At 39.7% G+C, this 18,891-nt stretch overlaps 1 protein-coding gene across 1 annotated transcript in view; it reads right to left on the bottom strand.

Moving 5' to 3' along the window:
• Positions 1–18,891, bottom strand: part of LOC134325364 (cysteine-rich motor neuron 1 protein-like) — a 78,604-nt gene that overhangs the window by 18,608 nt on the left and 41,105 nt on the right. The window contains exons 5-8 of the mRNA XM_063007535.1: positions 16,894–17,073; positions 11,829–12,032; positions 6,749–6,877; positions 2,300–2,441 (exon numbers count right to left, since the gene is read on the bottom strand). Of these exons, the coding sequence (XP_062863605.1) occupies positions 2,300–2,441; positions 6,749–6,877; positions 11,829–12,032; positions 16,894–17,073 (655 nt within the window). The remainder of the gene's footprint in view (positions 1–2,299; positions 2,442–6,748; positions 6,878–11,828; positions 12,033–16,893; positions 17,074–18,891) is intronic.

Here is an 18,891-nt window from a genome sequence, read left to right as displayed (position 1 = left end):
TATTGAATAAAGGGTCTTAAAACTTTTGTGAATGAGATTTCATTTCAGTTTCTGTTTTTGCTTTTTTTTTTTTTTTTATAAATTGCTGCCAGGTTAGCTTAACAAAACAAATTGCCAACCATCTGCCAATGATTAAAACCCTATTATTAGTCTTATTAGACTATAACTGGCCATATAATATCAAACACACATCAGTTCTTAATGCAATTCATTTGTCAAAAAATCAGCCTCATTACTAAGTCATCTTCAAAGACAATAGCATCACATAAATGAAAGCAAAACCTCAACAGATTTTTAATTTGTATTGTTTTGGCCTTGTTTCTTCATGTGCCAAAACTATCTCTCAGGGATCTGTGGGTGAATCCTGTGCTTTTTGGACCCATCTTTACACAATGCAGTCACAGGCACTCAGTAAATATCATATTGTTGCCATTTAAAAAAAAAAGCTCTTTAGAACATGGTTCACATACCAGAGGAATTTCACGTTAGATGCACAAGGACTGCTTCGCAGTATTTGATCATTGTTTTAAAACAGAGGGCTGGTTTATAAAATGAAACGAGAACTAGCTTGGAGGGGAGGATCTGTTGGGAGCAGAGAGAAAAGCTTCCAGATGTTGCATTCAGGGCATTACATGCCGGGAGGGAGGCATCCCGAGCCATTTCTTCACACCATGGCCAGAATGAAATGGTTAAGGGTCAAACTCTCTTTGATGTTCAACAAGGGAGTTATCAGTGCAACAGCTAGACCTTAAACTGTTCCTTTTAGTTAAACACTTATACACATAAAAATAATTTGATAACAATAAAAGTCTGGTAATTTTATTATTTATTTTACAAGCAGTTAAGCTCTTTTTGTTGTTATAACCGTAAACTTATTAGGAAAAAAATATTCAGTATACATACTTTTATTTTTTAGATATGTTGTGTAAAGAGTGAATAAAAGGGTGGAAAAAGGTTGTCTAATGACAGAGCTCAGTCAGAAGGAATTTTTAGCATCTACAGTCTATAATATTAATAAAAGATTCAGATAATCCAGCAAAACAGGGTGAAAGCAGGCTAAAAAAAGTATGTAGAGAAATAGATGGACTACAGTCAATAATTGTAGAACTACAAAGTGCTTCTTTATGGTAAGTGGAGCTGATAAAATGGACAGTGACTGTAGAAACAAGGAGGTGGTTTTAATGTTATGGCTGATCGGTGTATATATTTAATGTTACACGCACACAGTGATGAAGCTTACTAGCCTACCAAGAATGCATGGTAAGTCAAAGGTGGAATTTTTTGGATGACATGGACATTCTTACATTTGGCGTAAAGCTAACACTGCATTCCAATGTAAGAATGTAATACCAAACAGTTAAACATGGTGGTGGTAGTGTGATGTTCTTTGCACAACTTGTCAGAATTAATGAAATTATGACCTCTGCTCTCTATCAGAAAATCCTGAAGGAGAATGTCCACCTGCGTTTTATGATGTAAAGCTTAAGCTCAGTTGGGTTATGCAGCAAAACAATGATCCAAAGCACACAAAGTCCAACTCTGAATGGTTCAAAAGAAACAAAATAAGGGTTTTGGAATGGCTGAGTCAAAGTCCTGAATTAAATCCCATTGAGATACTGTGGCAAGACCTTAAACGGTCAGTTAATGCTGGAAAACCCTCCAATGTTGTTGAATTAAAACAATTATGTAAAGAAGAGTGGGCCAAAATTCCTCTACAGTGATGCAGAACTCTGCAAACGTTTGATTACAGTTGTTAATGCCAAGAGTAGCACAAGCAGTTATTAGGTTTAGATGGGCAATGACCCTTTTATATAAAAAAGGTCAAAAAGATAAGTCTGTTTTATTTTACTACTGTCTTAACTTTTTATATTGGCTTTGTAAAAATAAAAAAATATCAGTTTTGGACTGTAAAAACTGCTAGTGGCTTGATCTCCTTGCTTTAATGATGTGCTAAGGTGAATGATGCCTTCTACAATCCACATAAGAATATATGGTTTCTGTATGTTTTTACTAATATTGGTATGCACAACACTTCAATTTGCACCATAGATGATATGCGTGTATTGCTGCACTGTAAAACACTGGTAAATGTAAGAAATGTGATTTTTTTAAGCAAAATGAAGGGCACCTGTACATAACTTCCTACAGCCAATATACCCTGCTTTGGTATAAAAAGGTAAGAATATAAGAGGTATGAATGATGGATTCATTTACCGCAGCTGCCCAGATCATCTAACAAACATAAAAACATTACTTTGATAACACATTTCAGATGAGACCAAGATAACAGTGGACTTACACATAACCATATGGGCAGGTCTTTCTGCATGTTAGTGGCCTACACTCAGCGCACTCGCATACTTCACAGCCATAATCGTCCTTCTCATATCCCATGGGGCACTGCTTGGTACAGTATCTGGACAGTTTGGGGCAGGAGTCATCTGAAACACCCAAACAGAAGGAACTTAATAGAAACACACACTGATCAGCCATAAGATTAAAACCACCTCCTTGTTTCGACACTCACTGTCCATCTTATTTGCTTCACTTACCATATAAAAGCACTCTGTAGTTCTACTATTACTGACTGTAGTCCATCTGTTTCTCTGCATGCTTTGTTAGCCCCCTTTTATGCTGTTCTTCAATGGTCTCTCCCAGGACCACTACAGAGCAGGTATTATTTGGGTAGTGGGTAATTATCAGCACGGCAGTGACACTGACATGGTGGTTGTGTGTTAGTGTGTATTGTGCTGGTATGAGTGGATAAGACATAGCAGCACTGCTGGAGTTTTTAAATACCGTGTCCACTCACTGACACTTCTACCTAGTTGGTCCACCTTGTAGATGCAAAGTCAGAGATGATCGCTCATCTATTGCTGATGATTGAGTTGGTCATCTTCTAGACCTTCATCAGTGGTCACAGGATGCTGCCCACAGGGTGCTGTTGGCTAAATATATTTTTGCTTGGTGGACTATTCTCAGTCCAGCAGGGACAGTGAGGTGCTGTGTCTTATCCACTCATACCAGCACAACACACAACTACCATGTCAGTGGATGGACAATGTGTGTAGAAACAAGGAGGTGGTTTTAATGTTATGGCTGATCAGTGTATAGTGCACGTGAACTTAAACAGTGCATAAAGTAAAGCCATTGTCTATTTACAAAAACTATCCAGTCAGCCCTAAAAAACAACATTCAAGAGTCTCCTCAGCTACAAGAAATGCACGTCATGGGAAGTGCCTCATGAAGAAGTTACTGTGTACTTGGAATAACATCCAAGATGATTCATCTCTCATGTGCAATGTGTGTGTATAGAGCGAGTGTTTGCTTGTGTTGTGCACTACTGGCACTACAGAAACATGTGCTCAAGGGGGCTTTAAAAGTGGTCAGTCTGCAAAGTTTTTATGTTGTGGCTGCATCTAAGGCAACAGGGTTAACTGCTTATCTACATATGTGAAACTAGGTGCTCTGTGATCATGAAATCATTTGCTGCTGAAATGTCTAGATGTGTGTATATATAATTTGGATTTAAACTACAACCTAGTTACACATGACAACCAAATGAAGATCAAAAGTGTACAGTATATACAGTGTATCACAAAAGTGAGTACACCCCTCACATTTCTGCAGATATTTAAGTATATCTTTTCATGGGACAACACTGACAAAATGACTTTTTGACACAATGAAAAGTAGTCTGTGTGCAGCTTATATAACAGTGTAAATTTATTCTTCCCTCAAAATAACTCAATATACAGCCATTAATGTCTAAACCACCGGCAACAAAAGTGAGTACACCCCTAAGAGACTACACCCCTAAATGTCCAAATTGAGCACTGCTTATCATTTTCCCTCCAAAATGTCATGTGATTTGTTAGTGTTACTAGGTCTCAGGTGTGCATAGGGAGCAGGTGTGTTCAATTTAGTAGTACAGCTCTCACACTCTCTCATACTGGTCACTGAAAGTTCCAACATGGCACCTCATGGCAAATAACTCTCTGAGGATCTTAAAAGACGAATTGTTGCGCTACATGAAGATGGCCAAGGCTACAAGAAGATTGCCAACACCCTGAAACTGAGCTGCAGCACAGTGGCCAAGATTATCCAGCGTTTTAAAAGAGCAGGGTCCACTCAGAACAGACCTCGCGTTGGTCGTCCAAAGAAGCTGAGTGCACGTGCTCAGCGTCACATCCAACTGCTGTCTTTGAAAGACAGGCGCAGGAGTGCTGTCAGCATTGCTGCAGAGATTGAAAAGGTGGGGGGTAAGCCTGTCAGTGCTCAGACCATACGCCGCACACTACATCAAATTGGTCTGCATGGCTGTCACCCCAGAAGGAAGCCTCTTCTGAAGTCTCTACACAAGAAAGCCCGCAAACAGTTTGCTGAAGACATGTCAACAAAGGACATGATTACTGGAACCATGTCCTATGGTCTGATGAGACCAAGATTAATTTGTTTGGTTCAGATGGTCTCAAGCATGTGTGGTGGCAATCAGGTGAGGAGTACAAAGATAAGTGTGTCATGCCTACAGTCAAGCATGGTGGTGGGAATGCAATGGTCTGGGGCTGCATGAGTGCAGCAGGTGTTGGGGAGTTACATTTCATTGAGGGACACATGAACTCCAATATGTACTGTGAAATACTGAAGCAGAGCATGATCCCCTCCCTCCGGAAACTGGGTCGCAGGGCAGTGTTCCAGCATGATAATGACCCCAAACACACCTCTAAGACGACCACTGCTTTATTGAAGAGGCTGAGGGTAAAGGTGATGGACTGGCAAAGCATGTCTCCAGACCTAAACCCAATAGAACATCTTTGGGGCATCCTCAAGCGGAAGGTGGAGGAGCGCGAAGTCTCGAATATCCGCCAGCTCCGTGATGTCGTCATGGAGGAGTGGAAAAGCATTCCAGTGGCAACCTGTGAAGCTCTGGTAAACTCCATGCCCAGGAGAGTTAAGGCAGTTCTGGGAAATAATGGTGGCCACACAAAATATTGACACTTCAGGAACTTTCACTAAGGGGTGTACTCACTTTTGTTGCCGGTGGTTTAGACATTAATGGCTGTATATTGAGTTATTTTGAGGGAAGAATAAATTTACACTGTTATACAAGCTGCACACAGACTACTTTTCATTGTGTCAAAGTGTCATTTTGTCAGTGTTGTCCCATGAAAATATATACTTAAATATCTGCAGAAATGTGAGGGGTGTACTCACTTTTGTGATACACTGTATGTGTATTCATGTGTACTAAGTAATCTGGAGCAGGTTTGACAATTAAATCACAGTTTAACGACAGTATAAATATAATATAACAGCCTCTGTTCTCTGAATCATAGATTTGTTAGCAGGACCTTCATGCTGCAAATCTTTCATTCTATCAAATAAGATCTGTTGGATTCAGATCTGGTGAGTGGGAAGGAACACTGCATTTTTATTTTATTTGTTTTTTCTATACTGTCCCAACCTTTTCGGATTTGGGGTTGTAGATACACCGCCAAAACCCGCCTGAACTGTAGACTAAATGCTGATGGGTCTATGGATTTATGCTGTTTATGCCAAATTCTATGACAAAATGTTTTTTTTTGGTTCGCATGTGCCTACTGTAGCCTCAGATTACTCACTTTAGCAGACAGAAGTGAAACCTGAGGTAATTCCCTACTGTTATAGGCCAGATTTTTCAGCTACAAGAAATGCACGTCATGGGAAGTGCCTCATGAACAAGTCATTGTGTACTTGGAATAACATCCAAGATGACTCATCTCTTATGTGCAGTGTGTGTATAGAGTGAGGGTTTGTTTCATGAACTCCATGAACAAACCCGTTAAAGTTACTGGTTACAGGTTTAATGTAACGTTTACTGATTATGTATAAATATATACTTTGTGCTATTGTCACATGATTGGCTGTTTGAATAATTTTATAAATCTTGATTATTGCTTTTTCATTGCTTTATTCCTACAAGCTCCATCCGACTGCTCCATCTCTGCTGATCAAGTTGTTTATTTTTATTTATTAGTGTATAGTATAACTTATTACTATTTTGTATTCTAGTCTATTATGAATATGTTACTGATTAATATAAATATGACCTGTGTTGCAGTCTTTTCTCAAGTAATTAGTCTTACGATAAGTGAGACCATGTTAAAATTGATGCTGCATGGCATACCAGTGGTGAAACAGGCTAATATGCTGGTCTACCAATACAGACAGCATAACCTCTTGTGGTGCTACCAACCTGGTTGGTTGCCCAGCAGGCATAATTGGCCATGTCTGAGGCAGGCAAGGTTATATAGGGTTTATCCTCATTGGCACTGCAAAAATGTGACATCTGTTGTCTGGGTGAGGTGCCAGCCCAAAAGGTGGAGGATTTACGTAGGGCATAGCGTGACTATCCATGCCTAGTTTGCTGCTGTCTGTTGAATACACGCATGTTGGAGGGGACGAATTCTAGTCTGTAAATCTCCTCGTCCAGCATGAGGGTGCTACAAACAGCAGAGAAACTGCAATAGAGAACTGGGTGTTTTTTAAAGGTGAACCCTTCAGTCTCCCCACTACACAATTTGCAACCTTTGGAGCAATTACGGCATAGTCATGGTAACTTTAAAATATACCGCAGCACCTGGGCTACTAGATATATTTGTCTTATGAATGAGTTATAAAACCCGAAAAGACTGGATACGTGAGCAAATGTATGAAAATGTCATTTGTTGGTAAACTAAAAAAAGTGTGTGGTCTAGTGTTTACTTACTGGCTAGACACTGACAAAGTAGACAGCCATTTTGGTCCTGCAGGAATCCAAAAGGGCAGTCATTTCCAGACAGAGTGCAGTTTTCAAGCGGAGGACACAGTAATGGGCTCACTGTTTCATATGAAGGCTCTGAAAGAAAATATATGAAAACAAACAGTTACTTATGGTACCCTTTATAGATCTGAGGGCTCCATATTAAAAACATTAAAACAGCCCCAAAATTTACAAGAAACATCAAAACATTAAATCAAAATATGTCCATGAGATATGAGACCAAGAAATATGGTGATGCTTGACCCAAAACACAATAGTGGAGTTTCTGACACCACTCCAGCCAAATGTTCTTTAAACTACACATGATGATATTGAGGTTGGGTGCAGTTTCTCAGCTATAAACACTAATTCATTAAACATTCAAACAGAGAGTTCTTGTGCTGATGATTCCAAATGTAGTTTGAAAGTTAGCAGTGTGTTGCAACCTAGGACAAAGGATTTTAATGCACTATTCAACTCAGGCAAAACATTGTAGAAGCTTGTGTGGCTTTGTAGCTAAGTTGCGGTTGTGCCTACATTTTTATCTCACTTTAATGGCACTTATAGAGTGTTGGGGCATAATCTAAAACAACTACGATTACCTACTTTTTTTTTTAAATAAAGGGACTTGGATACCAGTAAGTAACTTCATTGCTTTTTGGGTAATTTTATGTCCCTAGCTTTTTACCACAATTAGTGTTGCTAACACAAATTAACACATGATAGTACTATTTTCAGTGCCATACTTTCACTAGTCCAAAAGCCAGGGTCTGTTATGGTATGGGGCTATATCAGTGCCTTTCTCAAAGGCCATTTACACTTCTGTGATGGCAGCATTAATGCAGAAAAGTACATTGAGCTCTTAGAGCAACATACGCTGCCTTCAAGACATTGAAAAAAGACATGGCTGCGGAAGAAGAGGGTACGGGTACTGGACTGGCCTGCCTGCAGTCCTGACCTGTCCCCAATAAAGAATGGGTGGAGAATTTTAAAACAAAAAATGCGACAACGACGACCCCGTACTGTTGCACATCTTAAGACGTGTTTGGAGTAAGAATGGGACAAAAAAAAACCTGAAACACTAAATCACTTGGTCTCCTCGGTGCCAAAACGTCTGTTAAGTGTGGTGAAAAGGAATGGCAACATTACAAAGTGGTAAATGCTTTACTGTCCCAACTTTTTTTGGAATGTGTTGCAGGCCTGAAGTGCAGGAATGGATGTTGAGCAGACAAAACATGAAATATCTCAGGTTCATCCTGTCTGCAATCAAATAAAAATCAAAGTAAACGCAAGAAACTCTGTGTTTTTTTATTATTTGTATTTTTCATGCTGTCCCAACTTTTTCTGATTTGGGGTTGTAAATTGATGATTAAAAACTGTGGCCTAATGCTTACATGACAGACAGCAGTGCCCTCCAGGATCTAATAATTACAGATAAATGTAATCGAAATTACGCTGCTATGAGTCTCCTCATCTTGGAGCTTTGATGAACAAGCTGCCTCTCATTAAACTTCAATTACTGCACATTATCAAGCCTCTAAAATTAGGTTTACAGGCAACCCCTCCTGAAACCACTACCATCAAATTTTTTGGTATTTAAATGACGATATAATAAATGAGGCTCTTATCTTGAGGGGTGGTTTTAATGGGTAGCACCGCTGTGATGGCAGGTGTGCAAGCCACAAATGCATCTGAATACTGGCAAGCCAAGCAAGGGGAGCTTTGAACAATATTGCTCAGTTAAAGAAGCTAGGCTGGATACTGTTTGCCAGGTTAGACCAATAAAAGCAAAGCTTGTGCAGAGTAGCCTGCAGGAATGCATTAATGAGCTACTGTATAGGGGGAAACAAGCATTCTGTATGGTATGGTATGGTATGGTATGGTATAACTAACAAGCTCTAGAGTGGCAAGACTTCAGAGTTTAGAAGTGATTTTCTTACATTATACAAAAAAATTATGATCAACAAAGCAATGACTGAGCTACTTCATAATTATATTAACTACTGAGGTTACAATCACAGCTGGAAATCTAACATTGGGATCATTTATTTTTGAACAATGTTCTTTTTAGATTCTCAGTTCTTACAGATCTGAAGCTGATATATAATTTTCTATAGAAACACTTTAGTCCATATTGACATATACACTGATCAGCCATAACATTAAAACCACCTCCTTGTTTCTACACTCACTGTCCATTTTATCAGCCCCACTTATCATATAGAAGCACTTTGTAGTTCTACAATTACTGACTGTAGTCCATCTGTTTCTCTGCATGCTTTGTTAGCCCCCTTTTATGCTGTTCTTTAAAGGTCAGGACTCTCACAGGACCACCACAGAGCAGGTATTATTTGGGTGGTGGATCATTCTCAGCACTGCAGTGACACTGACATGGTGGTGGTGTGTTAGTGTGTGTTGTGCTGGTATGAGTGGATAAGACACAGCAGCGCTGATAGAGTTCCTAAACACCTCACTGTCACTGCTGGACTGAAAATAGTCCACCAACCCAAAATATATCCAGCCAACCATGGGCAGCGTCCTGTGACCACTGATGAAGGTCTAGAAGATGACCAACTCAAACAGCAGCAATAGATGAGCGATCGTCTCTGACTTTACATCTACAAGGTGGACCAACTAGGTAGGAGTGTAGAGTGGACAGTGAGTGGACACGGTATTTAAAAACTCCATCAGCGCTGCTGTGTCTGATCCACTCATACCAGCACAACACACACTAACACACCACCACCATGTCAGTGTCACTGCAGTGCTGAGAATGATCCACCACCTAAATAATACCTGCTCTGTAGTGGTCCTGTGGGGGTCCTGACCATTGAAGAACAGGGTGAAAGTAGGCCAAAAAAGTTTGTAGAGAAACAGATGGACTACAGTCATAAGTTGAGCTTATGGACAGTGAGTGTAGAAACAAGGAGGTGGTTTTAATGTTATGGCTGTTGGTTGTTGGTTCATTAATAGATGGCTGGATCAACAACCTGTTGGTGGTTTGTGGCTGTCTGTGGGTACTAACCATAGCTGCCTGTAGGCAATATCTACTACGTTTAGCATGTGTACAACAAGCGGCTACTATTAACCCAACATTTGCAAACCCTATTTTCCAAAAATTTTGGGATATTCTGTATAAAAACAACAATATGTGATTTAATAACACTATTAAAGGTTTAGTTAACTGACCAAAGTACAACAAAAATATTTCCTATGTTTTTACTGAACTTAAAAGTATTTGGTAAATATAAACAAATGTAGAATTTGATGCCTAAAACACACTTTCACACTTAAACGTTATCTGAGCATATATGATTTTATAATTTGTCTGTCTATGACATTTTAAATACATGGCAAATTTAAACCAACTGTCCTCAATTCATGTTGATCATCTGGGTACTTTTTTTTCTTCTTTGGTGCACATTTGAACATGTTTTGCACATGTAGAAATCTCGCTTCATTTACTGTAATTGTTAGCAGCCGAATTTAAGATGCATTTTGTGTATTTTTATATTTGTATTTGAATATAACAGGCTTTAATTATTTCCAAAGCTATGGCCAGTACTATAAATATTATTTTGATTTACAGAAGATCATTGGTAATTGCAGCTGTTTTTTGGCTGGGGGTAATAATGGGGCTTGTTACGTGTTACTATGAGCCAGCAGTTGCAGTGTTTATTTTCAAACAGCCAGCATACTTTAGATAATGCTGAGAAGGTTTTCTTGCTGGGGAAAGCAAGAGTAAGGTCTAGAGTCTGCACACCCCTTTTACCCTTTCCACATTTTATTACATTACAGACTCATTCTACAGTATAATAATGTTTCTACAGTTTAATTGGAGTCCACCTGTGGTAAATTCAATTGATTGGACATGATTGGGGATTGCCAACACCTGCCTATATAAGGTCCCACAGTTGACGGTGCATATCAGACCAAACTCCAAGCCACGGGGTCAAAAGAATTATCTGCAGACTTCAGAAACAGGATTGTGTCAAGGCATAGATCTGGAGAAGGGTACAGAAAAATTGCTGCAGCTTTACAGGTCCCAAAGAGCACAGTGTCCACCATCATTCGTAAATGGAAGAAGTTTGGAACCACCAAAAATCTTCCTAGACCTGGTCACCTGGCCAAACTGAGTGATCGGGGAAGACGGACCTTGGCCAGTGAGGTGAGCAGGAACCCGAGGGTCACTTTGACAGAGCTCCAGTGTATCCTTGTGGAGATGGGAGAGCCTATCAGAAGATCAACCATCCAGGCAGCACTTCACAAATCACGCCTTTAAAATGCACATGACAGCCTCCTTGGAGTTTGCCAAAAGGCACCTAGAGGACTCTCAAACCATAAGAAACAAGATTCTCTGGTCTGATGAAACCAAAATTGAACTTTTTGGCCTGAATACCAAGCATCACGTCTGGAGGAAACCAGGCACCGCTCATCACCTGGCTAATGCCGTTCCTACAGTGAAGCATGGTGGTGGCAGTATCATGATGTGGGAATGTTTTTCAGCAGCGGGACCGGGACTGCTAGTCCTGATAGAGGGAAAGATGAATGCAGCTAAGTACACTGAGATCCTTGAAGAAAACCTGCTTCAGAGTGCTCTGGACCTCAGACTGGGGCAAAGGTTTACCTTCCAACATGACAACGACTCGAAGCACACGGCCAAGAGAACAAAGGAGTGGCTTCTGAGAAAGTCTGTGAATGTCCTTGAGTGGCCCAGCCAGAGCCCAGGTGCATCAACCAAGTATTAGGCTAAGGGTGTGTACAGATATGTAACCCCTAAATAAACCATTTTTGTCAGTAAAAAAAATTGCACATTTTCTAAACCCTTTTTTGACTTTGTAATTATTGGTGATTGTGTGTAGATGTTTGAGGCAAAAAAAAGAACTCAATCTATTATAGAATGAGTCTGTAACGTAATAAAACAGGGAGAAGGTGAAAGGGGTGTGCAGACTTTCTGGCTTGACTATATGCAATGTTGTGTCGCTGCTTGTGTGTGAATTCTCTTGCTGCCAGTGTCTGGCATTTGTGTCTATGTCTGTGTTCCTACCCTCACAAAAAGGGCAGCATTCTCCAGGGATCTTGACAGGGTTGTGGCAGCTCTGTTTGCAGGCCATGGCTGTGCAATGATGCTCGCCATCCTTGCACTGGCAGAACGTGCAGTCGTCCTCCTTCCACTGCTCCTCATGCTGCCGCAGCTTATGGTTCACCCAGCAGCTGGCCTTGGTGCTTTCTGCTGATACCAGTTCAACATCTAAACAGACAGTTTATTCATTTAATGAGAACATTGCATTGTATATGATAGTAAAAGCCACTATGAATAAATATCAAAAATATTAAAGAGGTCTTAAAACCAGGGCAGCATTTGGATGTTAGGTGAAAATTAAATGCATAACCAGCAAAAAAACAGTTATTGTCTTGGGTAAAGTTCAAGAAAACAGACAATGGAATCCGGACCATGAGAAAAGTTAAGTGTACTTGTAATAAAAATGGCCATTCTTGTATTTGATTTGTTTTAAAGCCTTGGTTATTATCACATGTAAAGTTATATGTATACATATACACCGACCAGACATAACATTATGACCACTGACAGGTGAAGTGAATAACACTGATTATCTCTTCATCATGGCACCTGTTAGTGGGTGGGATATATTACGCAGCAAGTGAACATTTTATCCTCAAAGTTTGACAAGGGCCCAATTGTGATGGCTAGACGACTGGGTCAGAGCATCTCCAAAACTGCAGTACTTGTGGGGTGTTTCCGGTCTGCAGTGGTCAGTATCTATCAAAAGTAGTCCAAGGAAGGAACAGTGGTAAACCAGCGACAGGGTCATGGGCGGCCAAGGATCATTGATGCACGTGGGGAGCGAAGGCTGACCCGTGTGGTCCGATCCAACAGACGAGCTACTATAACTCAAATTGCTGAAGAAGTTAATGCTGGTTCTGATAGAAAGGTGTCAGAATACACAGTGCATCACAGTTTGTTGCGTGTGGGGCTGCATAGTCGCAGACCAGTCAGGGTGCCCATGCTGACCCCTGTCTACCGCCAAAAGCGGTAACAATGGGTACGTGAGCATCAGAACTGGACCACAGAACAATGGAAGAAGGTTTCTTTTACATCACATGGATGGCCAGGTGCATGTGCATCACTGGGGAACACATGGCACCAGGATGCACTATGGGAAGAAGGCAAGCTGTTGGAGGCAGTGTAATGCTTTGGGCAATGTTCTGCTGGGCAACCTTGGGTCCTGCATCCATGTGGATGTTACTTTGAGACGTACCACCTACCTAAGCATTGTTGCAGACCATGTACACCCTTTCATGGAAACAGTATTCCCTGATGGCTGTGGCCTCTTTCAGCAGGATAATACGCCCTGCCACGAAGCAAAAATGGTTCAGGAATGGTTTGAGCTGCTGCTAACATCTTGGTGCCAGATACCACAGCACACCTTCAGGGGTCTAGTGGAGTCCATGCTTCGACGGGTCAGGGCTGTTTTGGCAGCAAAAGTGGGACCAATAAAATATTAGGAAGGTGGTCATAATGATATGCCTGATCGGTGTATATAGCACCATCAGTGCTTATGTAAAATGTGCTAAAAAAAAAAACCATAATCCCCAAACCAAATCAACATGGATATTCTTGCGATATTGCTTTACAGACAAATCAAATGTAAAAAAAAGAAAAACAAGAGTTTTATTGTGATTGCAAAAAGCAAATACAGCATGTCATAGTAAGAACTTTTGCCAACATTCAAACATGGAAATATGGTGATGTGAGAAGGGGGTGTTGCTGTTATTTAAAGATGAATGAAGTCCACACTCCATTGGAAAAATCTTGAAGAGAATGTAAACTCTGTCATAAACTGGAGCTGTCTTGTAATTGGATTATACAGCAGGATGACAAATCAAAGTACAACAGCGAGTTCACATGAGAATATCTGTAAATAAACAGAATTAAATTTAGTCTTTTCAAAGTCCAAATCTGAACGCTATGGGGATGCTGTGGCTAGACCTAAAGTAAGCAGTTCATGCTTGAAAACCAGCTAGTATGTCAGATTTAAAGCAGTTATGAAAAGACACATCAAGTGTCTGCTTTGAATTTACTTTGTTATGAATTACAACCACGAATCAGAAAAAGTTGGGACAGTATGGAAAATGCAAATAAAATAGAAATGCAGTGTTTCTTACATTTACTTTGACTTTTATTTGACTGCAGACAGTTTAAACCTGAGATATTTCATGTTTTATCTAATCAACTTCATTTCATTTATTAATAAACCTCCATTCCTGCATTTCAGGCCTGCCACACATTCCAAAAAAAGTTGTGAAGGGGGCAATTTAGGGCTAATAATGAGGTGAAAAAACTAAATAATGATGTGATTCCAAACAGGTGACGTCAACAGGTGATTGTAATCATGGTTTGGTACAAAAGCAGCATCCAGGAAAGTCTTCGATGAGCAAAGATGATCAGAGGATCTCCAGTTTGTCAACAAATGTGAGAAAATTACTGACGTTTAAAAACAATGTACCTCAAAGAAAGATTGGAAGGGATTTGCATATTTCTCCCTCTACAGTGCATAATATCATTAAACCATTCAAGGAATCGGGAGGAATTTTAATGCGTAAAGGCCAAGGGTGCAAGCTTAAGCTGAACACCAGTGATCTTCGATCCCTCAGACGGCACTGCATCAAGAACCGTCACTCAACAATAGCTGATATAACCACATGGGTGAGGGATTACTTTGGCAAACTTTTGTCAAGCACTACAATACAGAGTTACATGCACAAATGCCACTTAAAACTTTACTGTGCAAAAAAAAAGCCTTATGTTAACCATGTCCAGAAGCGGCGTCGACTTCTCTGGGCTCTGAGGCATCTAGGATGGACCATCACACAGTGGAAACGTGTATTGTGGTCAGATGAATCAGCATTCCAGGTTTTTTTTTTTTTTTTGAAAAAATGGATGCCGTGTGCTCCGGACCAAAGACGAAAAGGACCATCCAGACTGTTATCAGCAACAAGTCCAAAAGCCAGGGTCTGTCATGGTATGGGGCCCCTGGCAAAGGTCATTTACACTTTTGTGATGGCAGCATTAATGCAGAAAAGTACATTGAGATCTTAGAGCAACACATGCTGCCTTCAAGACGTCATCTTTTCCAGGGACATCCATGCATTTTTCAACAAGACAATGCAAAACCACATGCTGCACACATTACAAAGGCATGGCTGCGGAAGAAGAGGGTACGGGTACTGGACTGGCCTGCCTGCAGTCCTGACATGTCCCCAGTAGAAAATATTGAAACGAAAAATGTGACAACGTGTTTGCAGGAAGAATGGGACAAAATAAAAGCTGAAACACTAAATCACTTGGTATCCTCAGTGCCAAAACGTCTTTTAAGTGTGGTGAAAGGAAAGGCAACATTACAAAGAGGTAAATCCTTTACCGTCCCAACTTATTTTGGAATGTGTTGCAGGCCTGAAATGCAGGAATGGATGTTTGTTAATAAATGAAATGAAGTTGAGCAGATAAAACATGAAATATCTCAGGTTCATCCTGTCTGCAATCAAATAAAAGTCAAAGTAAATGTAAGAAACTGTGTTTTTTATTATTTGCATTTTCCATGCTGTCCCATTTTTTATTCTAATTTGGGGTTATATATGTAACAGAACCTACTACATTTTCTCTTGATGGTTACACAAAGCACAACTAACTTCTGTGGTGCCTCTGTGATTGGATGTGGATGTCATTAAGTGAAAAATGAGTCAGTCACACAAGCATGCCTCAAGTGGAAAAGTCTAATACTTAACGGTCCAGACCACACTGCATTTAAGGAACCGGCTCTCACTGGCCCATTTATTTAACCAGACCACCTTTAGTGCTTTATGCAACATAAATGAGTCAACATATTAGTGTTACAAGCAGTGTTTAATTTGCTTCATACACACAAATAAATCAAACTAAAGCCATCCAATCCAACCCCCTCATTAGTCTGTTAAATATGCTGTTGAAATGTAATTAATCTTAGTAAGCAGAGAGGGATGTTTTCATGAGAAAACTTTAAAGAATCTGACCATACTACTCCTTTATATGAGATGTATACGTCTTAAGTTTGGTTGCTGGTGGAAAACAAAAGCATTGATTTGATTGTATGCTAATAAATTGTGTATTACAGTACAAATGTATTAAACATAACCCTGTAGGATTAATGACAAAACAGCTCATTAAATAAATGTAATGTCTAAATGTTTGTATTGCTTTTTTCCCAATTTTTCTCCCAATCTAGTCGTATCCAATTACCCGATTGCATTACGCTTCCTCTCAACTGATGTTGATCTCCACCCTGGTTGAGGAGAGCCGAGACAGACACACGCCCCCTCCGACACGTGTGCAATAGCCGACTGCATCTTTTCACCTGCACGAGGTGAGTTCATATGTAAATCAGCTTTGTGTACAAAGAGACACACCATGACCAACGCATTATCCCTCCTTTATTTCTCACAGTTAAATGTATTACTGATGATAAGCTTGTTTTTCATTTCTCATGCTGCCTTCTGACATATGTAAAAGTACTTCTAACCTAACAGTAAACTAAATCCCTTATGATTCTTTACTTTTTCGCTATACACTATATGATTACTACACAAAGTGTAAAGATATAGAATTATATGCAAAATAAAACAAAATTTAGAATGGTTTCTTTTGTTATAGATATTGTTATCAGATAAATTATTATTATTAAGTGTTGACACACTTGGCTTAATTTCATTGTCCTCGCTACCATTACTGTAGACCAACCTTCTGCAAGTATAAGATAAATGTATTATTATTATCATTTAATTCGATTTATCCACTTTCTGCCTTTTCTCTCAATCTAGTTGTATCTAATTATCTGTCCTCCACTGCTGCAGACCCCTAACCTGGCCAAGAAGGACTATACCTAACTGTAGGCGTGTTTATAGCTTATAGAGCCAGCTTATAGAGTAAAATGATTAATGACTAGTAATTAGTTAGATAGATGTAATATAATAGAGAAGTAGTTTTGATATATCATATAGACTTGTGTAAGGATGTTGGAAACGTAAGGGTTCAACATTGTAATATTGTAGTTTACCTGTACAGACAGGGCAGCATTCTCCCTCTGGAATGTAGATGTTGTCACACTCCGACTCAGCACACTCAATCTTAGAGCAGAATGAGATTCCACCTCGACACTGGCAGAGCCAGCAGGGATCGGTGCGGTACACCTTGCCTTCTGCAAACTCCTTTCCATTGTGCACGCACTTGGGGGACACTGATAAAGACAAACAGAGAATTATGGTTAAGGTAAGGTATTATTAATCTGAAGACTGAAAGTTTAATAGCTTTGGAGAAAATTTGTCTGGAAAATGCAGAAATTAAGGGTGTAGGATAGAGTTACTAAATTAAGTGGTCACTTGTCAACTAGGAAGGGCTTGTAAAAAATTGATATTGATTATCAATAGGACAAGTATGCAGTCACGGATGGTTATGGATATAACTAGATGTCCATCCAGATGGATATCACGTCCATCGCAGGGCAGACACACACACACACTCATTTACCTATAGGGCAGTTCAATGTCTCCAATTAACCTGACTGTATGTCTTTGGACTGTGGGAGGAAACCGGAGCTCCCGGAGGAAACCCACGCAGACACAGGGAGAACATGCAAACTCCACACAGAAAGGACCCGGACCGCCCCACCTGGGGATCGAACCCAGGACCTTCTTGCTGTGAGGCGACAGTGCTGCCCACCGAGCCACCGTGCCGCCCCATAAATAACACATTTAGAAAATACATTCACACTCTTAGCATATAATAATACACACAGCTGCTACAGTGCCTTTTGCTGTAATGCTTAAAATGCAGATTACGTCTGAGCTGCATTATAAACTACATCTGCTACATTTGCAGTACAACACAGAAGTAAATATATTCTCTGGAAGCATTTTAGTTTGCATTAAATATGTTTCTAGCTTCTTGGTGGTCAATTTTTATTACTAAACAGGAAAATGGGGACTAACAAATTGCACATAGCAACAGACCCGCTTCCTTAATTATACTGTAGGTTTACATTATGTACCTGATCAAATAATAATCACAGTCAATTCTAGCACAGTAAAATCCATTAAATAATTAGGATTAAATAATTAGGATTAAATAATTAGGATTTTGTTGCTCACCCATTATCTCAAATTACAGTTCTAAAGCAACTCTGTTGCAATTGCTGTGTAAAACCTTACATTTCTATATCAAATTCTCATGAATTCCTAACCAGTGAATATAAAATGCAAGACACCCAACACTGAACCCCCCCAAAGAGCACATACTGCTCTTAGAACTGACATCAATACAACAAGTGTTTTATTGTTTTTATTTACACCATGGAAAAGTACTCTCTGGTGTGTTGATCCTACCAATCTTACCAATACCACATGTTCAAGAAGTTACACAAAGGAAAATGCTTGTCAGAAAATTTGTTTTGGTTTTTAAATCAGTGGTACCTGGAGCTCTTTGATTTTAATTTGTCTTGTTATTTATTTATTTATTAGGATTTTAACATCATGTTTTACACATGTTTGGTTACATTCATGACAGAAACGGTAGTTACTCATTACACAAGATTCATCAGTTCACAAGTTTAATGTCAAACACAGTCATGGACAATTTTGTATCTCACTTGCATGTTTTTGGACTGTGAGAGGAAACCGGAGCTCCCGGAGGAAACCCACACAGACACCGGGAGAACATGTAAACTCCACACAGAAAGGTCCCGGACGAATTTGTCTTGTAACAAGATGTAAAATCTTGGTTTTAAGGTCTATGACAACTAATCACGGTGTTACAATACCTATAATGAATGCTGGACTGTCTCTTATAAATGTTTATGTAGACAAAACAAAAGTCTACAACCTAAAGTATGACCTTCACTGTTATATCCACATTGTAAAATTGCCTGGGTTACATCAAGTTAATTTGTTAATTAACCTGAACCTTTATTCAACTACAAAAATCCAAACGAAGACTGGCCTGTGTGGTCCGATCCAACAGACGACCTACTGTAGTTCAGATTGCTGAAGAAGTTAATGCT

The sequence above is a fragment of the Trichomycterus rosablanca genome, chromosome 13, assembly GCF_030014385.1.
Source record: "Trichomycterus rosablanca isolate fTriRos1 chromosome 13, fTriRos1.hap1, whole genome shotgun sequence".
Classification (NCBI taxonomy): domain Eukaryota; kingdom Metazoa; phylum Chordata; class Actinopteri; order Siluriformes; family Trichomycteridae; genus Trichomycterus; species Trichomycterus rosablanca.
The sequence above is the reverse complement of the archived record's forward strand: the minus strand, read 5'-3'. Positions and strand labels throughout refer to the sequence as shown.